The 22262-nt window shown below is 40.5% G+C and overlaps 1 protein-coding gene across 3 annotated transcripts; it reads left to right on the forward strand.

Moving 5' to 3' along the window:
- The first annotated feature begins 3402 nt into the window (after positions 1-3402).
- Positions 3403-21852, forward strand: cunh7orf57 (chromosome unknown C7orf57 homolog). 3 transcript variants are annotated; one of them, XM_007889911.2, is made up of 9 exons: positions 3403-3459; positions 6996-7061; positions 9945-10145; positions 10715-10814; positions 12826-12970; positions 13644-13780; positions 16119-16240; positions 19215-19368; positions 21368-21852. In XM_007889911.2, exons 2-9 carry the CDS (start codon positions 7031-7033, stop codon positions 21426-21428), a joined length of 951 nt encoding a protein of 316 aa, XP_007888102.1. In that variant the 5' UTR covers positions 3403-3459; positions 6996-7030; the 3' UTR covers positions 21429-21852. The 3 variants fall into 3 exon arrangements, with proteins under 3 accessions (XP_007888102.1, XP_007888105.1, XP_007888103.1); XM_007889912.2 differs by lacking the exon at positions 3403-3459 and adding an exon at positions 4935-4973; XM_007889914.2 differs by lacking the exon at positions 6996-7061.
- The last annotated feature ends 410 nt before the right edge of the window (positions 21853-22262 follow it).

The following is a 22262-nucleotide window of genomic DNA, read 5'->3' on the forward strand; positions in this document are numbered from 1 at the left end:
TGGGCAAAACATATAGCACCTTATCACATTGTCAAAAGGTCACACAGGATTTAGTGTAAATGGGAGTGACTGCATTTCGTAGACAAAGATGAATGTCACAACTTTCACAACTATTAAATACTCCTTTTACACTTTTGAATGGCTTCGTGGATATAAAGTAAGCAGGAATATCTCAGGGTAAATAAAAATACGACCAAATGAAACATCTCCCTGTTAATAATGAACGCAGGATTTCACGTGTTTTAAATACAGTTGAGCGTTATCCAAACAGTAAAACATTATCACTTTGACAGGCACTTTAAATGCTTTAGTTTGGAGGCCCAGCATCTAAACAAAACACAATTATTCAATCAGCCCTCGCTCCTTTACAAAATAAACAGATAACTGCACCGCTGATTAGGGGTTAGGCTTTGGGGTGGTCTATTGTGTATCGTAGCTGATAGATGCCTCTTTTAGGATTAACTAGTTGCAGTCACTATTCCCTGTAGAGTTTGGCATCAAAAGCTTCCTTTTCGCACATGGGTGATTAATAATTATACTAATAATAATCCTTGCATTTGATATAGCACCTTATCACACCATTGAAACGTCTCAAAGCGTTTCACAGAATATACTGTAAACCGAATTGACTATATCTCGTGGGCAAAACCCGGAAGCCAATTGTGCACGACAGTGTCCCACAAACCGTCGGGGATTGATGTGACACTGATTTATTTCTTGAGGGGTTATTGTCCCCAGAATGCGATCCACGAATCGACTAACAACCGGGTTCCTACTTACTGCTGGGTAAACAGAGGCGTGTGCGTGGAGTAAGGAAACTTGCCCACGGTTTCACCCTGCCCGGGAATCGAACCCGGGTCCTCTCGCTTGCGAGGCGAGTCCTCCAGCCGATACAGAGTTCTCAGTCCTAATGTGGGGCTTGAACCCACTCCAATTAAACTTTTAGGGTTGAAATTCCTGCTTTATCAGCCAGTGGAATTTAGCCCGTTAATGCTCTAGTCTAAAGCTACGCTCTTGCCATCTGAAACCGATTCATCTTTCTCAGAGTGACAAGTTGAGGCAAGGGAATAAACAGTGGAATTTTTCCATTTGACGAGCTGTATCAAAGGCAGATGCTATCAGAAATTGCATCACAAGGGTACAAAGTTCAATTCTCTGTTTAATTCCATTTCCTGTCTCGTTTTGCTCAACTGTCATGAAATCTTTTTTGAATTGCCCAAATCTTCAAAAACCCTCCTCTTATACTGTCTTCTCAATAACCTGGAGCGAAAGAAACAGTTAATTTCAAAAGCAATTCATTTCCTTAACATGTGGTATGTATTCCAAAGTTTAATGATTGCCCTTAACTGTAGCTACATAAGGCCGTACTTTCAATTATTATTGTTACAAGAAAAACATTGGATCTAATTTAAGTACTGTTTTAAACACAGAAATGTATATACCTGCACTGTATCCATGTATAATAATAATAATCCTCGCATTTACTACAGCACCTTATCATGTCTTTCAAAGCGCTTCACAATATAGACTGTAAAGTGAATTGACTATATATTTTGAGGGCGAAACTATGATATGGAGAAAGATGAATTCCTTTACAATGTACCACTTGACATAATCTGATGTGCTCTGAGATCCCAATCAATTTTGTATCATCGTGTAGCTTGGAGCCAGGGGTCAAGAAATACACAGAACTTGGTAACCCAATTAAAAGTAGCAAAGGATTATAGTCCGTAATCTAAACTTGGAGTTCAGATATCTTTCTAAATTGTGCAAACATTGGTCTTGCCATTAATTAAGTCACCTGAAACTGGCAATTGGATTACGGTCTTGTAATCCATTCTACACACCTTGTATTCTCTTTATCACGGTTTACGTTTATTGAAATCTGCTGAAACATTCCTGATTTCCAAACTGCTTTACTGTACGAAGGAGACCTCGAGAAAGAAGAAAAAAATGGTGGGCTTGTCAAGTTGTTCGCTGAAATGGTTTCTTTAAATCCTTACGTGTACCTGTATCTGACATAAATTAGTTTAATTAAGCACAACAGCATTTGTTTTACACTTAATAATAATAATCCTTGCATTTGATATAGCGCTTTTCACGTCGGGAGGACGTCCCAAAGCGCTTCACAGAACACACTGTAAAGTGAATTGACTGTATATTTGTGGGCGAACGCGGCAGCCAATTGCGCACAGCAATGTCCCACAAACAGTCGTAGATTGAAAATGACCAATTTATTATTGTTTTGGGTTTTGGAGGGATTATTATTAGGCTCTGTGTGGAGTAAGGAAACTTGCCCAAGGTTTCGCCCTCTGCCTGGAATTGAACTCAGGTCTCTCACTTTTAACGCCCTCTAGTGAATAGTGATTAAAATATGCCTTTACTTAGAAACTCACAAATTGGGATAAATGGGATCATTTTAAATGTTTGTGCGGTTAACTTTATGCAAAACTAAAATCACAATGAAATTCATTTGCTGCTGCTTTTTTAATCTCCCCTTTTATCGACGAGGCATCTTCGCAAAATATTAAGAGAGTGGAAGAAGTGGCAAAAGAAAAATCATTTCTACTTTGCACCACTGAGGAATAAAAGTCAATAATAATAATAATAATTTGATGTAGCGCTTTATCACGTTGTCGATCCGGTTGAACCTCCAAGTTGAACTATTAGCATTAATTGAGTGAATTGAGACATTCACTGATGTTACAGTGATAATAATAATAATATATAATAATAATAACAATAATAATAACAACAACAATAACAACAACAATAATAACAATAGTAATAACAACAACAATAATAACAATAATAGCAACAATGATAACAACAATAATAAAAATAATAACAACAATAACAATAATAACAATAATAATAACAATAATAACAACAACAATAATAACAATAACAACAACAATAATAACAACAATAATAACAACAATAACAACAACAATAACAATAATAATAACAATAATAACAACAATAATAACAACAATAATAATAAATAACAACAACAATAATAACAATAATAACAACAACAATAATAACAACAACAATAATAATAACAACAACAATAATCCTTGGATCTGATTCGCCCCTTACCACGTCTTTGAGACGTCCCAAAGCGCTTCACAGGAAAAAGCGTGAAGTGTAGTGACTGTATATTTTGTGGTCAATGTCATACACCAGGTTGATGGCTCCTCCCCCCATCTCCCCCCTTGTGTGTGTGATTGACAAGACACACGTGACGCAGCAGCGAAGAGGCGGGGCCGAGAATCAAGCCACACCCACCCACCCCCAGCCCCTCCCCCCCGGGCCCGGCCCCGCCCCCCATTGTCATGGTGACCGTTTGGCGTCGCTGTTGCTCGGGGCGACATTGTTGCCACGTGCGTTGCCATTGTAAACAGTGACAGAGGGAGACGGTGTGTGTGGAGTCGGAGACCCTCAGAGGAGCCGCTGGTGAGTCAGGAAACCCCTTCACTCACCCCCTCTTTATGTGAGAGACATGATACCCCTCCCCTCCCCCCCCTCCCCTCCCCCCCCCTCCCCCCCCCCCCCCCCCCCCTCCCCCCCCCCCCCCCCCCCCCCCCTCCCCCCACCCACTCACCCCCAACCCCCACCCACTCACCCCCACCCACTCACCCCCAACCCCCACCCACTCACCCCCAACCCCCACCCACTCACCCCCAACCCCCACCCACTCACCCCCAACCCCCACCCACTCACCCTCAACCCCACCCACTCACCCACTCACTCACTCCCACACCCTCAACCCCCACTCACACTCTCCCCCTAACCCCAACCCCCACCACTATTCCCCCCTTTTCCTTCACTCCTTGACCCCAACCACCCCTACCCCCACTCTTCCCTCTCATTCATCCCCCCCCCCACCCCCATCCCCCCCCCCCCCCACCCCCATCCCCCCCCACCCCCATCCCCATCCCCCCCCATCCTCCCCTCTCCTTCACCTGTTCGGCAACCAAGCGAACAACAAAGCAATTGCAAAGTATTGCAATGAGAACATTTATCTCTTAAAAAGCCAGTGAAGGGGTTGCTGAGGTTTTCTTTTTTTGGTTAAAAAAAAGAAAGTGTGTTGGCAGTGGCGCCCCCTGTTGGCTGCCCTCTGTTGGTGAGAGTGAAACTGAGCCATGGGGCGAAGAACCAGGAAGAAAGTGTTGGGGTTCCCTTACCTACCGCTTGGTCTGCGCTGAGATAACCGGTCTCACGGCGCATCGTAGAAACTTTTCTGCGCAGGGAGGCGTCTGCGCCCAACCACTTAAAAGAAAATGAATTGTAATAACTGGACCTCCGCTTGGCCCCCAAACTACACAAGTCGATTCACTTTACGGTATATTCTGTGAAGCGCTTTGAGGCGTCTCGAAGACGTGATAAAGCACTATGTGGTCCAAGGGTGTACTGGAACGTCAGCTTAGACTTCAGCTGCACCAGGGATGTTATAGTCGTTATATGTTAATGTTACAGTTGATCCGAGCCCCTCAGAGCTGGTGTAGGAAAAAGTCGGGCAGGATTTCCACTCTTGATCTCTCTCCAGTAACATTCAACGCCTCGGGACATCCTCCTGACTTGAAACGTACAATACAAGTGTAATTTGCGGTTTGTTGTTGCTGGAAATGCATATGGATAGATGTTGGGTGAAGACGCATTTGAGCTTAACTCTGACGGCCCCTGTGGTTGGGTAGCTTGCTGACACGAACACTTAACATGTCTCAGGGTCTCACATGAGAAAGAATAATGAGATATTCTGCACTGGAGGGTGGCTAGCGCTCTCGGAATTGTACGGCAAGCAGCAGCTTTCATTTTGGGCCTTCGATAAAAGAGAAAGCTGGAGAGCAAAAGGAAAATAAATGGTGCTCATTTCAATCTGTGATTCATCCGGTGTAAAAATATCTGTCTCAGGTTTGTTTCTCGCCTCAGGGACGAGGAGGGGTAATTGCTGAACACAGCATTGCAAAGTGAGTAGCAGAACGGATGCATCAGTCACTGGTGTTCAATGGTTGATTATCCCTGTGTCCCATTTAAGGCCACGGTCATTCTGCCGTAACAGTGACCTACCTCATCCGTGGTTACTGCTCTCAAATAGCCACTAATATAGTCCTGTATTAATGTATGTGAAAGTGCTGGAACTTACGCCAATTAATAGGTTGTGGAAGTACAGGGTGTCCAAAAAGTTATGATAACCACCCTATTACCTAAAAAAAACATTCTTTAAAACCTATTGGACATTGTAATGGTATCACGACTTGTTGGTTACCCTGTATTATCCACAATCAATAATCTTCATTGCTCACATAACTTAAGTTTTTGTCATGTTTTTATTATTGACTAGATAACTTTCTACGGCAACTTGCCTTCTAAAATTCACCATGTCGTGACTATTATTATTTATTATTATCATCTTTGGATTCTGTTAACTGCGCAAGCCAAAGCCCTATGAATGGGTGGGAGGGTATCCTCACTAGACAAACAGTGAGAAGCTTGTCAGAAAAATCTTCACTGATTTGATCATAATACGATTGATAAAGGGAAATAGTAATTCCATTATGATAAGGAGGAGCTTTCATTCTCACATAAGGACCAGCTCTTGTAATCTCCCCCTCTTTAGAAAACCACATACAGTAGTTCAGAATATATTTTAAAACTACATTTCTACGATCCAAATCTGTTCCCCGCAGAGACAACATTCGCCTACAAAATACACAATCACGACACTTTACAGTAAATCCTGTGAAGTGGTTTGAGACATCCTCTAGACTTCTTTTTTTGGAAAGCTACTGTACTTGAGTTCAAGGACGTGAAAGAGGATTATAGCAGACTCTTCTGTACCCACCATTTGGAGGGAGGGGGGAGGATGACGAAGAATTCTTCCAGTCTCAAGCCGCATCTTAATTTTAAATGTTCTAGTATTCACACACGTATGTTCTTAAGATGCAGTTACGTATGTCTCACCTGCAGTGTACCCAGAAGCATAGTGTAAATAGTCTGGGTATTTCTGTTAGATTCATACCACTGTACCATTTACACTTATACTTGCGAATTTCATCCAATAGATGGCAATAACAACTACAGCAAGAGGCAAGGCACCATTTTGAAGGGCCACTAAACCACTGAGTGAAATATACAGGCTGGTTGGCTAAGTTTGGTCGCCTAACTAAAACGAAAATATAGATGGGAATGTATTTAAGGAAAACCTTTTTTAATCCTGAAAATGAGCAGCCTTATCTCTTACGTACGCACTTCATCGGCAGTGTGTTGCGGAGAGATACCGAGGCTGGAAAATAACTGAGCAATTCTCTATCCAGTGGGATTGTGGGACTCATCATGCTAAAAAAGCTTTCCTGGTGAAATACAAAGAGAGTAGCATTATGTCGGACGATTTAGCTTCCTACCATGAATTCTGATGTCACTGTCACGCTTTTTACGATCGAAAATTCTCACTTCACAAGGAAAATGTTTTGTTCATTACCTGCAGACACTAGAGGGCGGAAATTCTGGTCCACATCAAAAGAAGCGACATTAACAATATCGGCATTTAATGGAATTTCCCTATTTTAATATTTGAAACGCTGGGCAAGTTTCCTTACTTACTCCACACGCCTCTGTTTGCCTTGCAGTAAATAGGAACCCAGTTGTTAGTCGATTGGTGTATCACTTTTCTGGGAGTAACAATTCCTTCCCCCAAAAATTGTTTTAAAAAATCCACGACTGTTTGTGGGACGCTGCTGTGCGCAATTGGCTGCCACGATTCGCCCACAAAATACTCAATCAATTCACTTTACAGTATATTCTGTGAAATACTCTGAGACGTCTCTAGAGGATGTGATAAGGTGCTATATCAAATGCAAGAATTATTATTATTATTATGCATAATGCGTCATCTTGTGGCAGGTAAAGTGCAGGACTCATGTGACTATTTAAAATTGATAGAAGTATATGTGTTTTGTGAACAATAAAATAAAGATGTTTATTTTGTGTAGTTCTAGGCTGACGTATCGTCAACTGAGGGAGAATAATGAACGACAATAAAAGACACGAGCAATCTAGTAGGTAGATTTGCAATTCAATGGAATATATATTTATTTCAGTGTCATTAATAGGATGGAACAATGTGAATGACTGCTTTACTATGAAACTGATATCACTCTGTCATTATTCATATTACACAATCACCAATGCAAATTCCCACTGTAATATTTGCTTCATAAACCAATTATTAATGTCTTCATCATCGAAGTATTCTCCGATTAACATATTTTGCTCATTAGGCCTCATTTATATATTCATTGTATGGTAATCTTAACAAAGACTGGAAGGGAACATTCAATGGAATGCAAATCTCCAGCAATGTTGAGTATATGGACTCACAGGAACAGGAATAGGTCGTTCAGCCCCTCGAGCCTGTTATGCCATTCTTGCAGATCATGGCTGATCTGCACCTCACCTCCAATTACCCGTCCTTGAAGAAATTGCAGCTAGCTGGAGAATCTTCACGTCATGAAATGAGCCTTTATAAATCAGACTTAATTCAGACGATTATCTTTAAGTTTTTACGTTTAACGTCCCAAATACATTTGCTTGACAGTTTTCATGTGATCGGTGAAACAAAATCTGCCTATTTACAGAATACTGCTGACTCTATTAATCAATGTTAACATTCATTTTAAAATTCTGAAAATCAGAACATTCCAGCATTTTGCACTGATACGATTATAAATATCAAAGGTTTTTGCCAGAAAATACAGATGTTTTTCTAACATCTTGAAGCCCTCTGCAAATACTCAGAAATGAAGGGGATGTTTTCACTTACAGTACGTTTTTATAATGAGAAATTTTTGTTGCGTTCACACAAACATTGGAACAACACAGCGAAACATCTATAATCCACTATAATGGAAAGGAGGATTGAACTGCAGGCAGTGAGCTTCCACCTAATTGTTTATTTAATGCAAGTTAAAGCTGGACTCAGTACAGGACACCAGCAGAATTGGCTGCTTAACCAAATTTATACTGTACTGTTTTTCATAGCATATTTTCAATGAAAAGGGGCATTTTTAAGGCCAGTATAAATAAATATTTCTCCATGTAGCTGCTGAAAACATCATCAATGGTTTTATAAGCAACATACCTGCTCCGTAATGTTCATCAAACAACCCATTACATGAAAAAATATGCTGCCATTGTGCAGCACATCAAACAGTGTTAAATTCACAAGGATAGGTTTGAAAGGCATTTAAAATGATGAGTAACATAGCTGATGCAAAAACAGGCTATTTAACTAAGACCAAGACACCAGAACTAAAGGATGAAGATTTGAAATATAGAAGCCTCAAGCGGGGATTACACATTGGAAAAAAAAATGTTTCCCCACACAGAGAAGGGAATATAATAATAATAATAATAATCCTTGCATTTTATATGGAGGCTTATCACGTCTTTCAGATGTCTCAAAACGCTTATAAATAATAATCCTTGCATTTTATATGGAGCTTTATCATGTCTACGAGACGTCTCAAAGCGCTTCACAGGATATATTGTCAAGTGAATTGACTGTATATTTTGTGGGCGAAACGCAGCAGCCAATTACGCACAGCAGCGTCCCACAAACAGTCGTGGATTGAAGTGACCAAATTATTATGTTTTTTTTTCTTGAGGGATTATCAGGCGTGTGGAGTAAGGAAACTTGCCCAAGGTTTCACCTGCTGGGAATCAAACCCAGGTCTCTCGCTTGCGAGGCGAGTGCTCTAATCATTGAGCTACAGGACTCCTTTATATGTGGAACAGACAGTTAATGCTGCGTTGATTTAACTGATTCAAAAGAATCAACTGGATGGATGTACAGGTTGTGAATCAGAGACATGAACAGATTGATAGCTCCTGTATAAGTCCTATCTTTTATTTATTTATATTTAACCATTTGTATCATGCTGTCATGGCAGGTTGATTCCCAAACAGAATAAATGTTAAAAAAAAACACCTTACTTTTCATTACCTAGACATCTGGTACTATATATCGAATGACAAATGTGTCCGATTCCCTCTGTCAGTCTTGCATTAGAGTTTCCATGCCTCGGGAGATCTGGTGACAAGGATTTTGCGTGCATTTTTCCATGTGCTGTGTGGCTGGATTGTTCTGCTGGAGAAGGTTCTGCATCTAATAATCCCAGGTAGTGTAAAATACTACCTGGGTGGAAATGTGGGCACTTTCCATTGCGTTTCAGTAAAGGAATGCATCTCTGTTTTCTGGCATTCAAGGGAGGCTTATAGACTCGTCAGTGGATTCAAAACAGACCTTCAAAACACTGGAACTTTCTAATCTATAAAACAGAAACCCCTCATCCCTGTTAATAGCAAATAATCCAATGGTTTTAAAGCTTTGCAAATTCCCCCCTAAACCAAACTCATCAGCAAAATCCATATTTAGCAACATTATTTAAAGAGGTTGGATTTTTGTAGTGAATTGTGCTTTTGTGGGTAGGTAAGAGAGCACTAAACCTGAGTCTCAGGCTGACCACTTAAGATTTCATTGCTGAACCTGGCCCTGTCTTCATGCAACATACATCTCTGCCCTTTCTGTAAGAGGATATTGAACAGTGATCATTAGTGGGAACTTGGATTGATTTTTGCTTTTAGTTTAAACCATCTGAGACTAGTTAGAGTGTCCCTATTGCTGCTTACAGTGAGATTGAAAATTGAGTGCAGACTGAAGATTAAAATCAGGATCTTCAAGATCTTATTAGTTAATTTACGCACTTGGGAAACTCTGTAAGTGGACCAATTAACAGGAACAAATGAAGGTGAAAGGTCATCTAATTTCAAGACAGATTACTTTTCCATTTGTCAATATGTAAGTGCGCCAAAGAGCGATTATAACTTGTTTTCTTTAAAAAGAAGTTCCTTCTAAATATGCCTTTTTTTTAAAATCATAGACCGGTTTAAGCATTCCCTACATATAAAAGAAGACTGTAATAATACAAACACCAACGGGGTTTCTAAGCTACGTCAAACCTCACATATCCCCGGTCTTGGCAACATGACGACCACAGAGGAGAGATATCGAGGACGTCGAACTGGGATCCATGACACAGATTCTGACTATGTGAAGTTGGCCAAGCGAGGGGGTCTGTCAGGTGAGTGTGTCTAGCCGTGAACAGCGAGTAAGTGTTGGCGCTACATCAGTATTCAAGAGCAATGTGATCAGCTCTGTAATGGAGTATTAATTGAGACTAGGGTGTGGTCTAACTGGTGGAACATGGAGGGGTGAGGAGGGGAATTACTGGGTGGGATGCTACATTGTTGGAGGGGCCATCCATCTAATAAAACATTAAACCAAACTCCCACTTGTCATTTCTGGTGAATGTTAAACATTCCTCATCACTGAGAGAAGAGAGTCTTCAGAGGCCAGTGTCCAGGCCAGATGCTATTGGTCATATACTTCATGGCTGCTTGCGGGACATTGGCTGCCATGTTTGCCTACAAAATATACTGTCACTACACTGAACAGTAAACCCTTAGAAGCACTTTGATACTTTCTCTTGATGTGAAAGGTCCAAAATCAAATGTAAGGATTATTTACAGAAACAATGAGGTGTTTTGACATGTTATTATTGGCCTAGAGAGTGAGTTTCCGTATAATTCAGTAACAATAATGCTATGAAATAAAACAAAATGGGTTGAATACTTGTTTGCTTTACATCAGACCTACTCACATTCGATGGGTCTCCATTAAAGTCAACACGTGGGTCCTCCAGAAAACCAGGCTGGTTGACTCCTGAAACAACACTCCAAGAAAGCAAACCGTAAGTCCCTGTGTAAGCACAGGCCACATTCAACAGCAACATATGAACACTGTAAAATATAGAACTAAGATAAATATTTTAATTATTGAATATTATAGTACATCATTGTTGCTAACAGCAAATCCACGTCATCAGCATATTTTCCCAAAGTCACACTCATTGGACAATAGATCACATCCAGCTAATATTTACTAGCGGAATCCAAGAATGACAGGGATGATAATATCTTGAATTGGGATTTTGGTGCAGTCTCAAAGAAGAGTGATAGAAATGATTCCATTAGTTATAATTGTGCGCCGTAAGGAGAAATTCGCAGAACTGACATATATTTGGGGGGAGAAAAGAAGATGGGGGAGGGGGAATAATCCAAATATTTAAAATAATGCACCATATGTTGCAGATAAAAGAAGCTGTTTGACCCAGAATAGAATATGCTTTGAAAAACATACGAGCCTCTGGCCAGGCTGCAGATTGGAAGAAACATTTTCTTTTCACTCCTTGCCAATACTGTATTAATTAACTGCTTCATCTAAGGACTTGAATAAATAGCTGGATAGACATAGGCCCGAGGATTACAGGGAAAGGTATAGTTTTGCTCGATTGACTTAGGAAAACAAATGCCAAACTTCCTCTCTAGAGATGGATTGTTAGGCAGGAGTCTAGAATATTGTACTTTGTACTTGATCTAACAGAGGAATTGGGTTTCCTTGCCAAATGGCTTTTTTTCCCCACTCGATTTCTTATAAACTTGCCAAAACTGCAATTCCACAATCTCTAGGACATTATAAAGCATTGATTAAAATAATGTTACATTTTGCATAAATATCTTGGTTGGCACAAGAATTAAATGTAAAGACTCACAATTTTTTTTGGCATAAGCTACCAGAAACTCACGAGTGTACATGTCACAAATGTTTTTATAATGTGTATACACTAAGTTCTTGTATACGTCATGCCTTTCCATTCTCACAAGTATTAATATGAAGCTACATCTACTTTATTGACTGTGACCTTGTTTCACCATTGGTTTGTTTCAAATACCACAGGATTGGTAAAACTAGCAGGTAATACAATGTGATACATCTGTTGTGGCATGAAATACTGGCAATTGATTTCCATTACGACTGCTTATTAATTAATTAATGTAATGTATTTCAGAGCTCCGATTGTACTTCTATCACAGGTTGCAATGAAAGAAACTTGATGGACGGTGTAAATTGCCATCTAGAGCATAGTTTTAAAAAAAACTCACAGTAAGAATAAGCAGGACAGCTCATGTTTGTAACATTGAAGTTGTGAGAAAAGTGCTTGTGACTTCAATCTCTCAGAATGCACGTCTGGGTGTGGAGGAAGGCAGTGAACAAAGGCTGAGGTGCTTTCTCACAGGGAGGGAGATTTGCATATGCTCGGGACACATTCATACTCCTTTTGTATTTCAAGTTAAAAGTGAAGTATAAATCCAGTTTAGGGCAGCTATTCGATTCTGAATACCACTGAATCAGTCCTTTGGAGTGGGGGGTGGGGGGGGGGGGGGGGGGGCAGGCTGCAGTGCAAATCAGTTTTTATTGCAGCTAATTTAAAATCATCTTAAAATACTTTTCAAATTAAAATAAGGTTCAAAATTCTTTGAAAGTGCATGGCATTGTCCTTAAACATTTTCTTTTTTCTTTCTAGCCAAGAGTGATTGTTTTTCTTTATAAATAACATCAGTTACCTATGTGTAGTGTAGACCCCAGTCCCCTGGCAAGTATAACTCAAAAGTTTCAGCTCCAGTTTGCTCTACAGAGGAAGGCAAAATATCTCATTGCTGCAACGAGGTATAATAAAAGCAATGAAATAATGTTAACAGGTTCAAAATATTTGAACTGCTCAAGTCTGTTGTTCTGATTTCTAAATATGGACCATTCGAAAGTGAATGGTAATGCAGCTGTACTTGTGCGCAATAAGAGGTGTTGCAACAGCTAATGTGGTGGAATTGTCCCACTTGATGTTGATATTGTCCCACTTACAGGAGGGCTCCAGATTACATGTGTCACGATGAGGCCTCCAATATAAACGAGAATGGAGGCGACCAAATCTCACTTGCCCCAGTTGTACCAGATGAGAAATGCTCACAGGAAGAGGAAGAGTGTTTAGAGGAATCAGAAAACAGTAAGGTGAGGTGAAAAACTTGAACAGGAACAACAAGAACAAATTACATTTAATGACAACAACTTTCACTTATACAGCGCCCTCCATGCAGGGTGGCGTCTCAGAGCACTTAACGGTGGCGGAGCCTGACTCCAAGCTGTTGGGGGGAGGTGGCTGTAAGCATGGTCGAAAAGGAAGTTTTTCAGGCAGGACTTGAAAAAGGGGAGAGAGGGGGCAAGGTGGAGGGATTGAGGGAGAGTGTTCCAGAGTTTGGGGCGTAGTGGCTGAAAGTGCAAGCTCCGATGGTGGGGCGGAGGGTGTGAGAGACGATCAGGAGCCCGGTGCCAGTCGAGCGGAGGCGGAGGGTGGTGGATTGGGGAGTGAGGAGACCGGAGAGGTAGGGAGGTGCCAGGGAGTGAGTGGATTTGAACATGAGTGTGAGGATCTTGAAGTCGATCTGTTTTGGTGATGGGGAGCCTGGGCCAGAACTGGTGAGATTTACACGGCGTCTTTCATGCCAGGAGGACATCCCAAGGCGCTGGACAGTCAGGGATTTGAACCCAAGCTGGGTGTTGAGGGTAGCGATGGTTGAAGGCACGGTCGAAGAGTAGGGTCTTGAGACGGGCCTTCAAGGAGACAAGAAAGGGAATTAATTTCCATGTTATCTGTAAATGTTCTGTTGTGATGTGTTGTGTTTAGTCAGGGATTCATGATGCAGCTAACAAGAGACAGAGGGACAGGAATCTTCCACCACAACTTCAGATGGAAGCCATGACCTTAGCTTCTCAAGAAAACCAAAGGGAACTGCAACCCTCCATATCATCCTTGTCATCCATGTAAGTGCTAAATATTAACATTAAAGCAAAACTCGCACAAGTCTGATCTGTATAAATCGCCCAATTCCCGTTCAAGAGTATAATATTCTATGCAGGTTTGACATAACTCATACTTTAACTGTATGGTCCCAACTGATAGAACTTATGTGAGGTTTACTGCAGTATTTTAAAGGTATCTATTAGAATGTGTGTTACTGTACACGGTAGCACTTAGGATATCTGAACAACAGTTGGTAAAATTAATTAGAAAGCTAAAGTGTTAGGTTGCTCTGTTTTCCCTGGAATCATTTCCAAAGAATATAAGAGCAAGTGTTTTATTCTTGAGACTTGGTGTTCCACTGAGTGAGTTGTTCTCGTCAGCCATGCTGCTCAGAGGACAGTTGAGGCACTGTCCCTTCATAGAATTATACAGCACAGAAGGAGGCCATTCGGCCCATCGTGTCTGTGCTGCTCTTTGAAAAGAGCTTCCAAATCAACCCCATTCCCCCGCTCTCCCCCCATAGCCCTGATCAACCCCACTCCCCCGCTCTCTCCCCATAGCCCTGATCAACTCCACTCCCCCGCTCTCTCCCCATAGCCCTGATCAACCCCACTCCCCCGCTCTCTCCCCATAGCCCTGATCAACCCCACTCCCCCGCTATCTCCCTATAGCCCTGATCAACCCCACTCCCCCGCTCTCTCCCCATAGCCCTGATCAAACCCACTCCCCCGCTCTCTCCCCATAGCCCTGATCAAACCCCACTCCCCCGCTCTCTCCCCATAGCCCTGATCAACCCCACTCCCCCGCTCTCTCCCCATAGCCCTGATCAAACCCACTCCCCCGCTCTCTCCCCATAGCCCTGATCAACCCCACTCCCCCGCTATCTCCCTATAGCCCTGATCAACCCCACTCCCCCGCTATCTCCTCATAGCCCTGTAAACTTGTCCTCCCTATATCTGAAGCCAAACCTAAAGGCAAATCGGAGCTTTTTAAAGGGCTCCCAAATGCCTCACAGGCACATCTTACAGCGAGTTCTGGAGTGACATGGTCAGTTGCCTGGAGCACACTGGCTCCTCATTCCATGGGCTGGAGGTAATTGATACATCACATGAGAGATCTACAAAAAGAATATGGAGTGAATATATTGACATGTACAACTTACACAATAAATTACTTGCAGAATTTGCTTAATGCTGTATTCATTTCTAAAAAGATTTAATCCAATACGATAACTCAATTCCTGTGATTAGTTACAGTTCTTTTTGTGATGCTCACAAATAGGTTCTATTTGGATAATAAGAAAAGGCAAATCGATTGCATAAATTCTGCTGTTGGGAAAGTGAGACTGTAATTTTCATTCAGTCCAATGTCCTTGTTAATAATAATAATAATAACAATCCTTGCAGTTGATATAGCGCTTTTCATGTCTTCTCAACGCCCCAAACGCTTCACAGAATAGACTGTAAAGTGAATTGACCGAATATTTGTGTGTAGCCAATTACGCACAGCGGTGTCCCACAAACAGTCATGGATTGAAAATGACCAATTTATTATTGTTTTGTTTTGGAGGGGTTATTATTAGGCGTGTGAGTAAGAAAACTTACCCAAGGTTTCGCCGCCTGGAATTGAACTCAGGTATCTCACTTGCAAGGCGAGTGTTCTAACCACTGAGCTACTATTAATTATATTAATTATAATTACTGAGTAATCACTCAGTGGAACACCAAGTCGCAAGACTAAAGCACTTTTCTTAAATTCTTTGGAACTAACCACTGCCTTTTTCAGATCACGTTGTCTAGGTTTGTTGTGTTGTTTTATAAATCAATAACCTCAGTTAAAACAAGCAAGCAGAATCTAGAACTGAATATTTTTTTTAAATTAATCTTCAAAATGGATTTGGTCATGAATCTATTCTCTATTCAACCATTTTCTGAAAAAGTAAAAAAACATATTTAGCTCTAAGATTCTGTTCCCTTGTTTTAAACAACAACAAAAAATTCTCTCCAGAAAGCATAATATACTGATACGAGGAGGGTAATATCCCAGCGTTTCCTGACTGATTGCATAACTACATATATTTGCATTATTAGTTCATGCCCTAAGCAGGCATTACATTTTCATTAAAGGGGTATTGTCTTCATGAACCATTGTTGGACCCCATTTGCTTTATTTTAGGAGAGTGAAGAGCTGTGAGCAACTTTTGCCAAATTGACATCTGTGCACAATGGGTCACAATGACATCTGAATATTGGAGACATTAAACTGTGCATTTATCAAACCTTGAGATTTATTGACAAACCCAAAATCTATTATCGTTGCTTAAATACTCCATCTAATAAAACACCATATTTTGCTCAGTGCCAGGTCAGTGCGAAGAAAGGAAGCCCCAGTCAGCATGCAAAAGTTGCTTAGCTTTGGCTACGCGGATGATTGGTTTTTGGAGCGCAAAGATGTGCAGAAGCCTAAAGATCTGAATACAGGTACTGTATCAAACAACACATACTGTAATTGTGATTGGCTGTATTCACTAACTGGACCAAATTAAAAGCTCAATTTATAGAGGTACCTACAACAAACAACTGGAGTGAGCGGGGATCCCTAGGAAGACGGTGGAAGCAGAATAATCCTTACATTTGATATAGATAGTCTTATTCGAGATGTCTCAAAACACTAGATAGATTTCTGTTAGGACATAATATCTCAATACAGCATATAGTTTGGCACATGACTTGTGCATTCGGCTGCCAGGATGGTGGAAGGTGAATTGGATGGACCTTGCTTGGCCTTCTTTCGTCCAGCAATTCTTCTGTTCTTATGGAGCGTAATTTAGCTCTAGGGACCACACGCTGAGAAGGATTCTAGCTGGCACTTCTGCACTATCTTCTCAGTAGGAAACCGGACAGCCAAGAGAGTTCAGTCTAATATAAATGTGAAAATAATACAGCCTAGCAAATTAAATGTACAGTCTCTAGGCAACACTGACTCTAATGCAATAGGCATTCTGATGTTCCACTCAAAAAAGATTTAATCTGCTTTGCAATTTATTTTTTTTGATAGTATCTTCCAGATCTGACTAGCATTGGATCCCACATGGTGATTCCTTATTCTCTGCAAACCTGGAACCTACGCTTATGCAGTACACTTGCTGTGTGTGTGCATGTGTGTGCCTAAAGAATTTGCTTTGTGCACACTTGACACAATTACTCCCAACCAATAATTTTGGTGGTTATCTATTTGTTAGACTACATTTGAATATCGTTAGAAAGATGAAACATTTACAATTGGCAATCCCACATACATACAACTCCTCTCTCAGTGTTTCTGCCACAGACTCCCACTTTGTGAGTGAGTATAAGCAATATGAAAGAGGCAGAGATGTCATATGAAGGATCTTGCAGGATTCACTTCAAAAAGGACATGAGAGTAAGTAAAGGCAGAGAATAAATTTGTACAATAACAGTTTAGTCAGTTGGGGCTCTGTCGTTTGTACATGTTAAATGGCTTTTGCTTTCATCTTCAACGCTGCTACGACTTCTTGCAAAGGGTTCTGAAATTTAGCAATATGACAAAAGTTGAATGGCTTTTGGAAACCACCCAGAACCCCCAAACGAGTTTTTGAAAGAGAGTTCCTGAGGAAACACCCAATTCTTCTTCACATTTGACAGGAAAAGGTTAAGGCAGAGAAAAGATTATAAATCTCCTGTAAGCATCCAAAAAAAGTGACACCTCAGAGGTGGGGGAATGGGCACCGTCACTCATACCAGATCCAGGCAGTGACAGGTACATGGCACATATAATGCTGTGTAATCTAATTCCCTCATCAATGTCTATGCTCTGCTCCCTCTCCCTTCACATTGCTGTCATTAACACAGCCTTGACCACTGCAGGCATTTATATCCAAATGGCATTCCCAACACTTTTGAAGAAATGGTTCTTTCAAACCTCCGCCAGTTTGGGTCGTTCACTTAAATAAACCCGGAAAATATTTCTGGATGGCTATGTCTACGTGAAAATGCCACAAATGTAATGACTCCTCGCAACTGTGCTCGGCAACTGTCCTGGTTATATTATTTTTACTGAATAAAGTTGGCTGTGTTCATCTGGATTAATTATTTCACAGAACTATATCCCTGGCAATAAAGGTAACGACTTTCGATTTGTGTTCTACCCCAAACAATTATTAAATAATATTTGTTCTGAATATATTGCATGTGCTTATCCCCCCTTCTCTCCCTCTCCCCCCCACCTCCGGCTCGGGGTCAGACTCTACCACTGTCAAGTGCTCCGGGATGCTACCCCACGTGAAGGGCGCTATATAAATGCAAGTTGTTGTTCTTGTGTTGTGAAGGCTGCCCACATTTTAATCTTATTTCAAGACCTTCCTTATTCACAGCCCTCATTTCACATGCTCACGAGTCACACACGTGGGCGCTTAAGGGTTTTGACATCTCACACTATGCATGAAAGCTTCCAACACAAAGCTCTTCTCAAATAATTTTCAGCGAAGCAAAATGATGCATTCCTTTGAAAGCAATATAGATTACGAAGCGTACCAAACTCTTACCTTTGGGTAGAATAAATCCTCTCCATTTTGTCCACTGGGAGTGATTTCATTACAGTTAATATTGCACGACAGACACAAATCTCATCATTGAAAATATCCCAGATTCAAGATTGTAAATAAATATCTCAGAGCTGCCCAGAAATAAAACATAATTTAAGCGCTCTTGTAAAGCTGTACACTTTACACCTTCCCATGAGAATAGATTTTATTCCAAAATGTGTAACTCTCGATCCAAGATTTATAAATGTATTTATTCTCAACGCGGAACAGAGCGCTCCAATCCATTAACCATAAACTATATATCAATCTGTCCCACTCCCGATCTCCTTTTGTACTCCCTGTCTTTAACTCATTGTCTCTTTCTTAATTGCCTTTTAAAGTGATATTCTACAAAATAAACAATCAAGGCAGGCTCTCTACTACCTCAGCCTTTTTTTAAAAAAATGTTTGGGTGGGAATAAATTCTCCCTCCTGACATTTGGTAGGATATTGTGGTAGGAGCTTGACTCTGAGTGACCATAGGCATGGCCAAAGAGGACGGTCTTCAGGCGAGACCTGAAGATGGGGAAGGTAGGGACAAGGTGGAGGGATAGAGGAAGAGTGTTCCAGAGTTCAGGGCGTAGTGGCTGAAAGCCCAGCCACTGATGGTGGTGGCGGAGGGACAAGGAGGAGCCTGGTGATGTAAGGGTCAGCATATGATAGACTGTACTGTCTGTCTGTCTGTTACCAAAACAGTCATTTCCATTTTGTTTAAATACCTCAATACCTGTTAATGTAAAAACTCAAGTATATTTAATAAATAGGCATAACTCTGTAAGCCTAGGTGACTTAAATGCACCGTGTAAGCAGAAAACTATTTTCTTCCTAATTTCAGAGTTTGGTTTCTTTAGAAAACTATTCAGTTGCCGTGGCCAAAGCTGAAGTTACCCCTGAGGAAAATCAGCCCCAAAACAGAGGAAGAAGGACAACTGGTATGAGAGGCAATGGGAGGAATAAAGCCACCACAGAAAATGATTCTTTCTTCAAAATCTTTGGCGAGCACAGGCAAGATACACGTTTATAACAAGGAATCTTTCCTCTTCTCTCCAAACAGTTCCTGACATTTTAGTTAAAGTTGAGGTACAGATCAGCCATAATCCAATAGAAAGGCGGAACAGGCTCAAGGGGCTGAATGGCCTACTCCTGTTCCTATGTTCCTATCTTTAGCTAAGTGGGAGGGGATGGTGGGAAGAAGAAAACAACTAGCAGGGAAATTAACCTCAAGATCTTTTAAATATTTCCTCCCTTTCTGTACTATAGATCTCTCCACATCATTCAGTGGTTAAGGATTGCTCGACCAGCTTCCTGCTACTTGTGCCCTGATCAGTCCTTGGGTGGGCAAACCCACCTGCCACTTTATCCACCTTGTGTTTGCTCCCTGATTAAATCTACTAAACAAAAGGAACTTACTATAAGTGCACGGAAGTCTGTTTCCTACCATTCGTTCTGTGTTGGCTGAAGCCGTAGCCCTTTTCTTTATGAGTTTACAGGCAAATGTATTTTTTCTTAGTTTAGCAAATGTGCCCTCGTTCTCTAACCAGCAGGGGTTATTGGATTTTACAGTAGGAGGAGATCTCATGAAGGAAACAGCATGAAAAACCCACAAGATGGATTAAACAAATTATGACATTTCTCAAATCTGGGGCTAATTTAATTTTATCTCAAACTAACCCAATATTAGAAGAATGTACACGGAAATTTGCCTATCGCTTATAATGACACCCCAGAGCAAGGTAATATCACTCCTGGGGAAATCATTAATTTATCTTTTGTAGTCTCTAAGTTTACATTATTTAATTATAGTAACTATTAATATTATTACATGATAACTGCAGAAATTATCTAATATTTAACCGGAATAAACTCCTTGGGCATTTCAAGGCACAGTTTTATGGAATGCTCAGGGCACAAATATCATACAGACAGACGTGATGGGTTGGAATTAAGCCACAAATGACTTCAGTTACACATTATTTGATCTGGTTAATTATTTTGTAGCATTTCACAGTAGTCATGGACGAAAGTAAAATTAAGTTAGCATTTTAACTTATTTTGTTTTCCTTTGGGTATCTCGCACTAACTCCTCTGCTAACAGTTCAATTTCAAACCCCAAAAGTCCTGTAGTCTGAGAAACATAGTCCCCAGAAATGCAATGGGACTGTGATGTATCATGAAGGAAAACATGCCAGAGATGACCTTCCACCCAATCAGGCAGAAAACCTCAGTAATAAAGCACAGACTATTAGCCAGGTCTTCAACTAGGAGACTCGGAATGCCACGTTGGCCCACAGCAGGGAATTAGAAAATAATTGACTACTTCAGATAGGTATCCAGGACAAAAACAATTGCATCCCCCTATTAGGCTACTGGAGATGTTCACAGACAAACAGGTTGAACGAACACGAGGTCACTGTCCGATGAACCTGAAATACTTTATTTTGGCTCCAACAAGGGGTGGAAAATGCAAAACAGAAATATCTCCTCATAGATAGAAAACGACAACACCTTGCATTTATTTAGCAGAGTAGCGTCCCAGAGCATTGACAGTGGCGGAGCACGATGTCAAGCCAGGAGGGGGGCAGTGGGGAGGTGACTGTAGGCTCGATCAAAGAGGAAGGCTTAAACCTGTAGTATATTATTATCGGAGTCCTGTAGTTTAATGGTTATAGCACTCGCCTCGCAAGCGAGAGGACCTGGGTTCAATTCCTGGCAGGGCGAAACGTTGGGCAAGTTGCCTTACTCCACACACCTCTGTTTACCTTGGGGGTAATAATCCCTTCAAAATAATAATAATAATTTGGTCACTTAATCCACGACTGTTTGTGGGACACTGTTGTGCGCAATTGGCTGCTGCGTTTCACCCACAAAACATAGTCACTACACTTTACAGTACATTCTGTGAAGTGCTTTGCAACGTCTAGAAGACATGAGAAGGCACTATATCAAATGTGAGGATTATTATTTTTATTCTTATTATTAACATAGTTTTATTCTCGCCTTCTAGGTTGAATAGCATTCCCGCTGCAGTGGAGAACCAGATGCAGTCTGAAATTGCTTTTGCCTGAACACAGTGTTGGAGGATATCAAATGACTTATCGCTGAAGCTTGTAATTGCAAAGTTGAGACAACTTTTCTATTTCGGAGTTTAGTAATATTTATCAACCAAATGTTTCTTGAATCACTCAGCAGGATATTTACACACATTAACTAATAAAATAATATTCCTTACTTCACCTTAAAACTTCCACTTTACTGTGACCTGCGTTGTTGAACTATAAGTTACAAATCAAATGAGAAGCATTTAACAAAAGATTGATTTTAAACAAATTCAGTATTTAAAGTGTTAACAATTAACTTACTAGAACATGAAGATTAAACTTATCGGATAGTTCTGTTTTTAATGTATAATTGTTGAATCCGATATGATTTGTACTTTTTGGGGGATTCCAATCATACAAGCAAAATAAATGCTGTGTAAAGATTGTAAAATCTGGACCTTGACTGCTTTATAATTCATCTTTACAAATCCTGGTATTGATCTGCAAAGTATAGATATACTGAACTTTAACGTAAGAAAATGTTGTAAATGATATTTAGCAGAGCTAATGTTTTCGCCCCAAGTATCTAAAATGGTTTAAAATATCTAATTGTATATATTATGTTATCAATTTTGAAATTCCAGTTAAATTCATAATGTTGTGTTTTTTAAAATAAAAATATAATTTACATTCCACTTCCTAAAGTTTAATTTGGTTTTAAGCAATTTCTCTCCTAGATTTGTGAATCAAATCTGGTAAGAGAACAATGCATAATTTAGCATTTTCCTTTAGATTTTATTGAAAAAAGGATACTTGGTATTCTCTCAAAATCACATAGTTTTGACAGAGACGGAGGCATAT

Source organism: Callorhinchus milii, unplaced genomic scaffold (assembly GCF_018977255.1).
Source record: "Callorhinchus milii isolate IMCB2004 unplaced genomic scaffold, IMCB_Cmil_1.0 Scaffold6, whole genome shotgun sequence".
NCBI lineage: Eukaryota > Metazoa > Chordata > Chondrichthyes > Chimaeriformes > Callorhinchidae > Callorhinchus > Callorhinchus milii.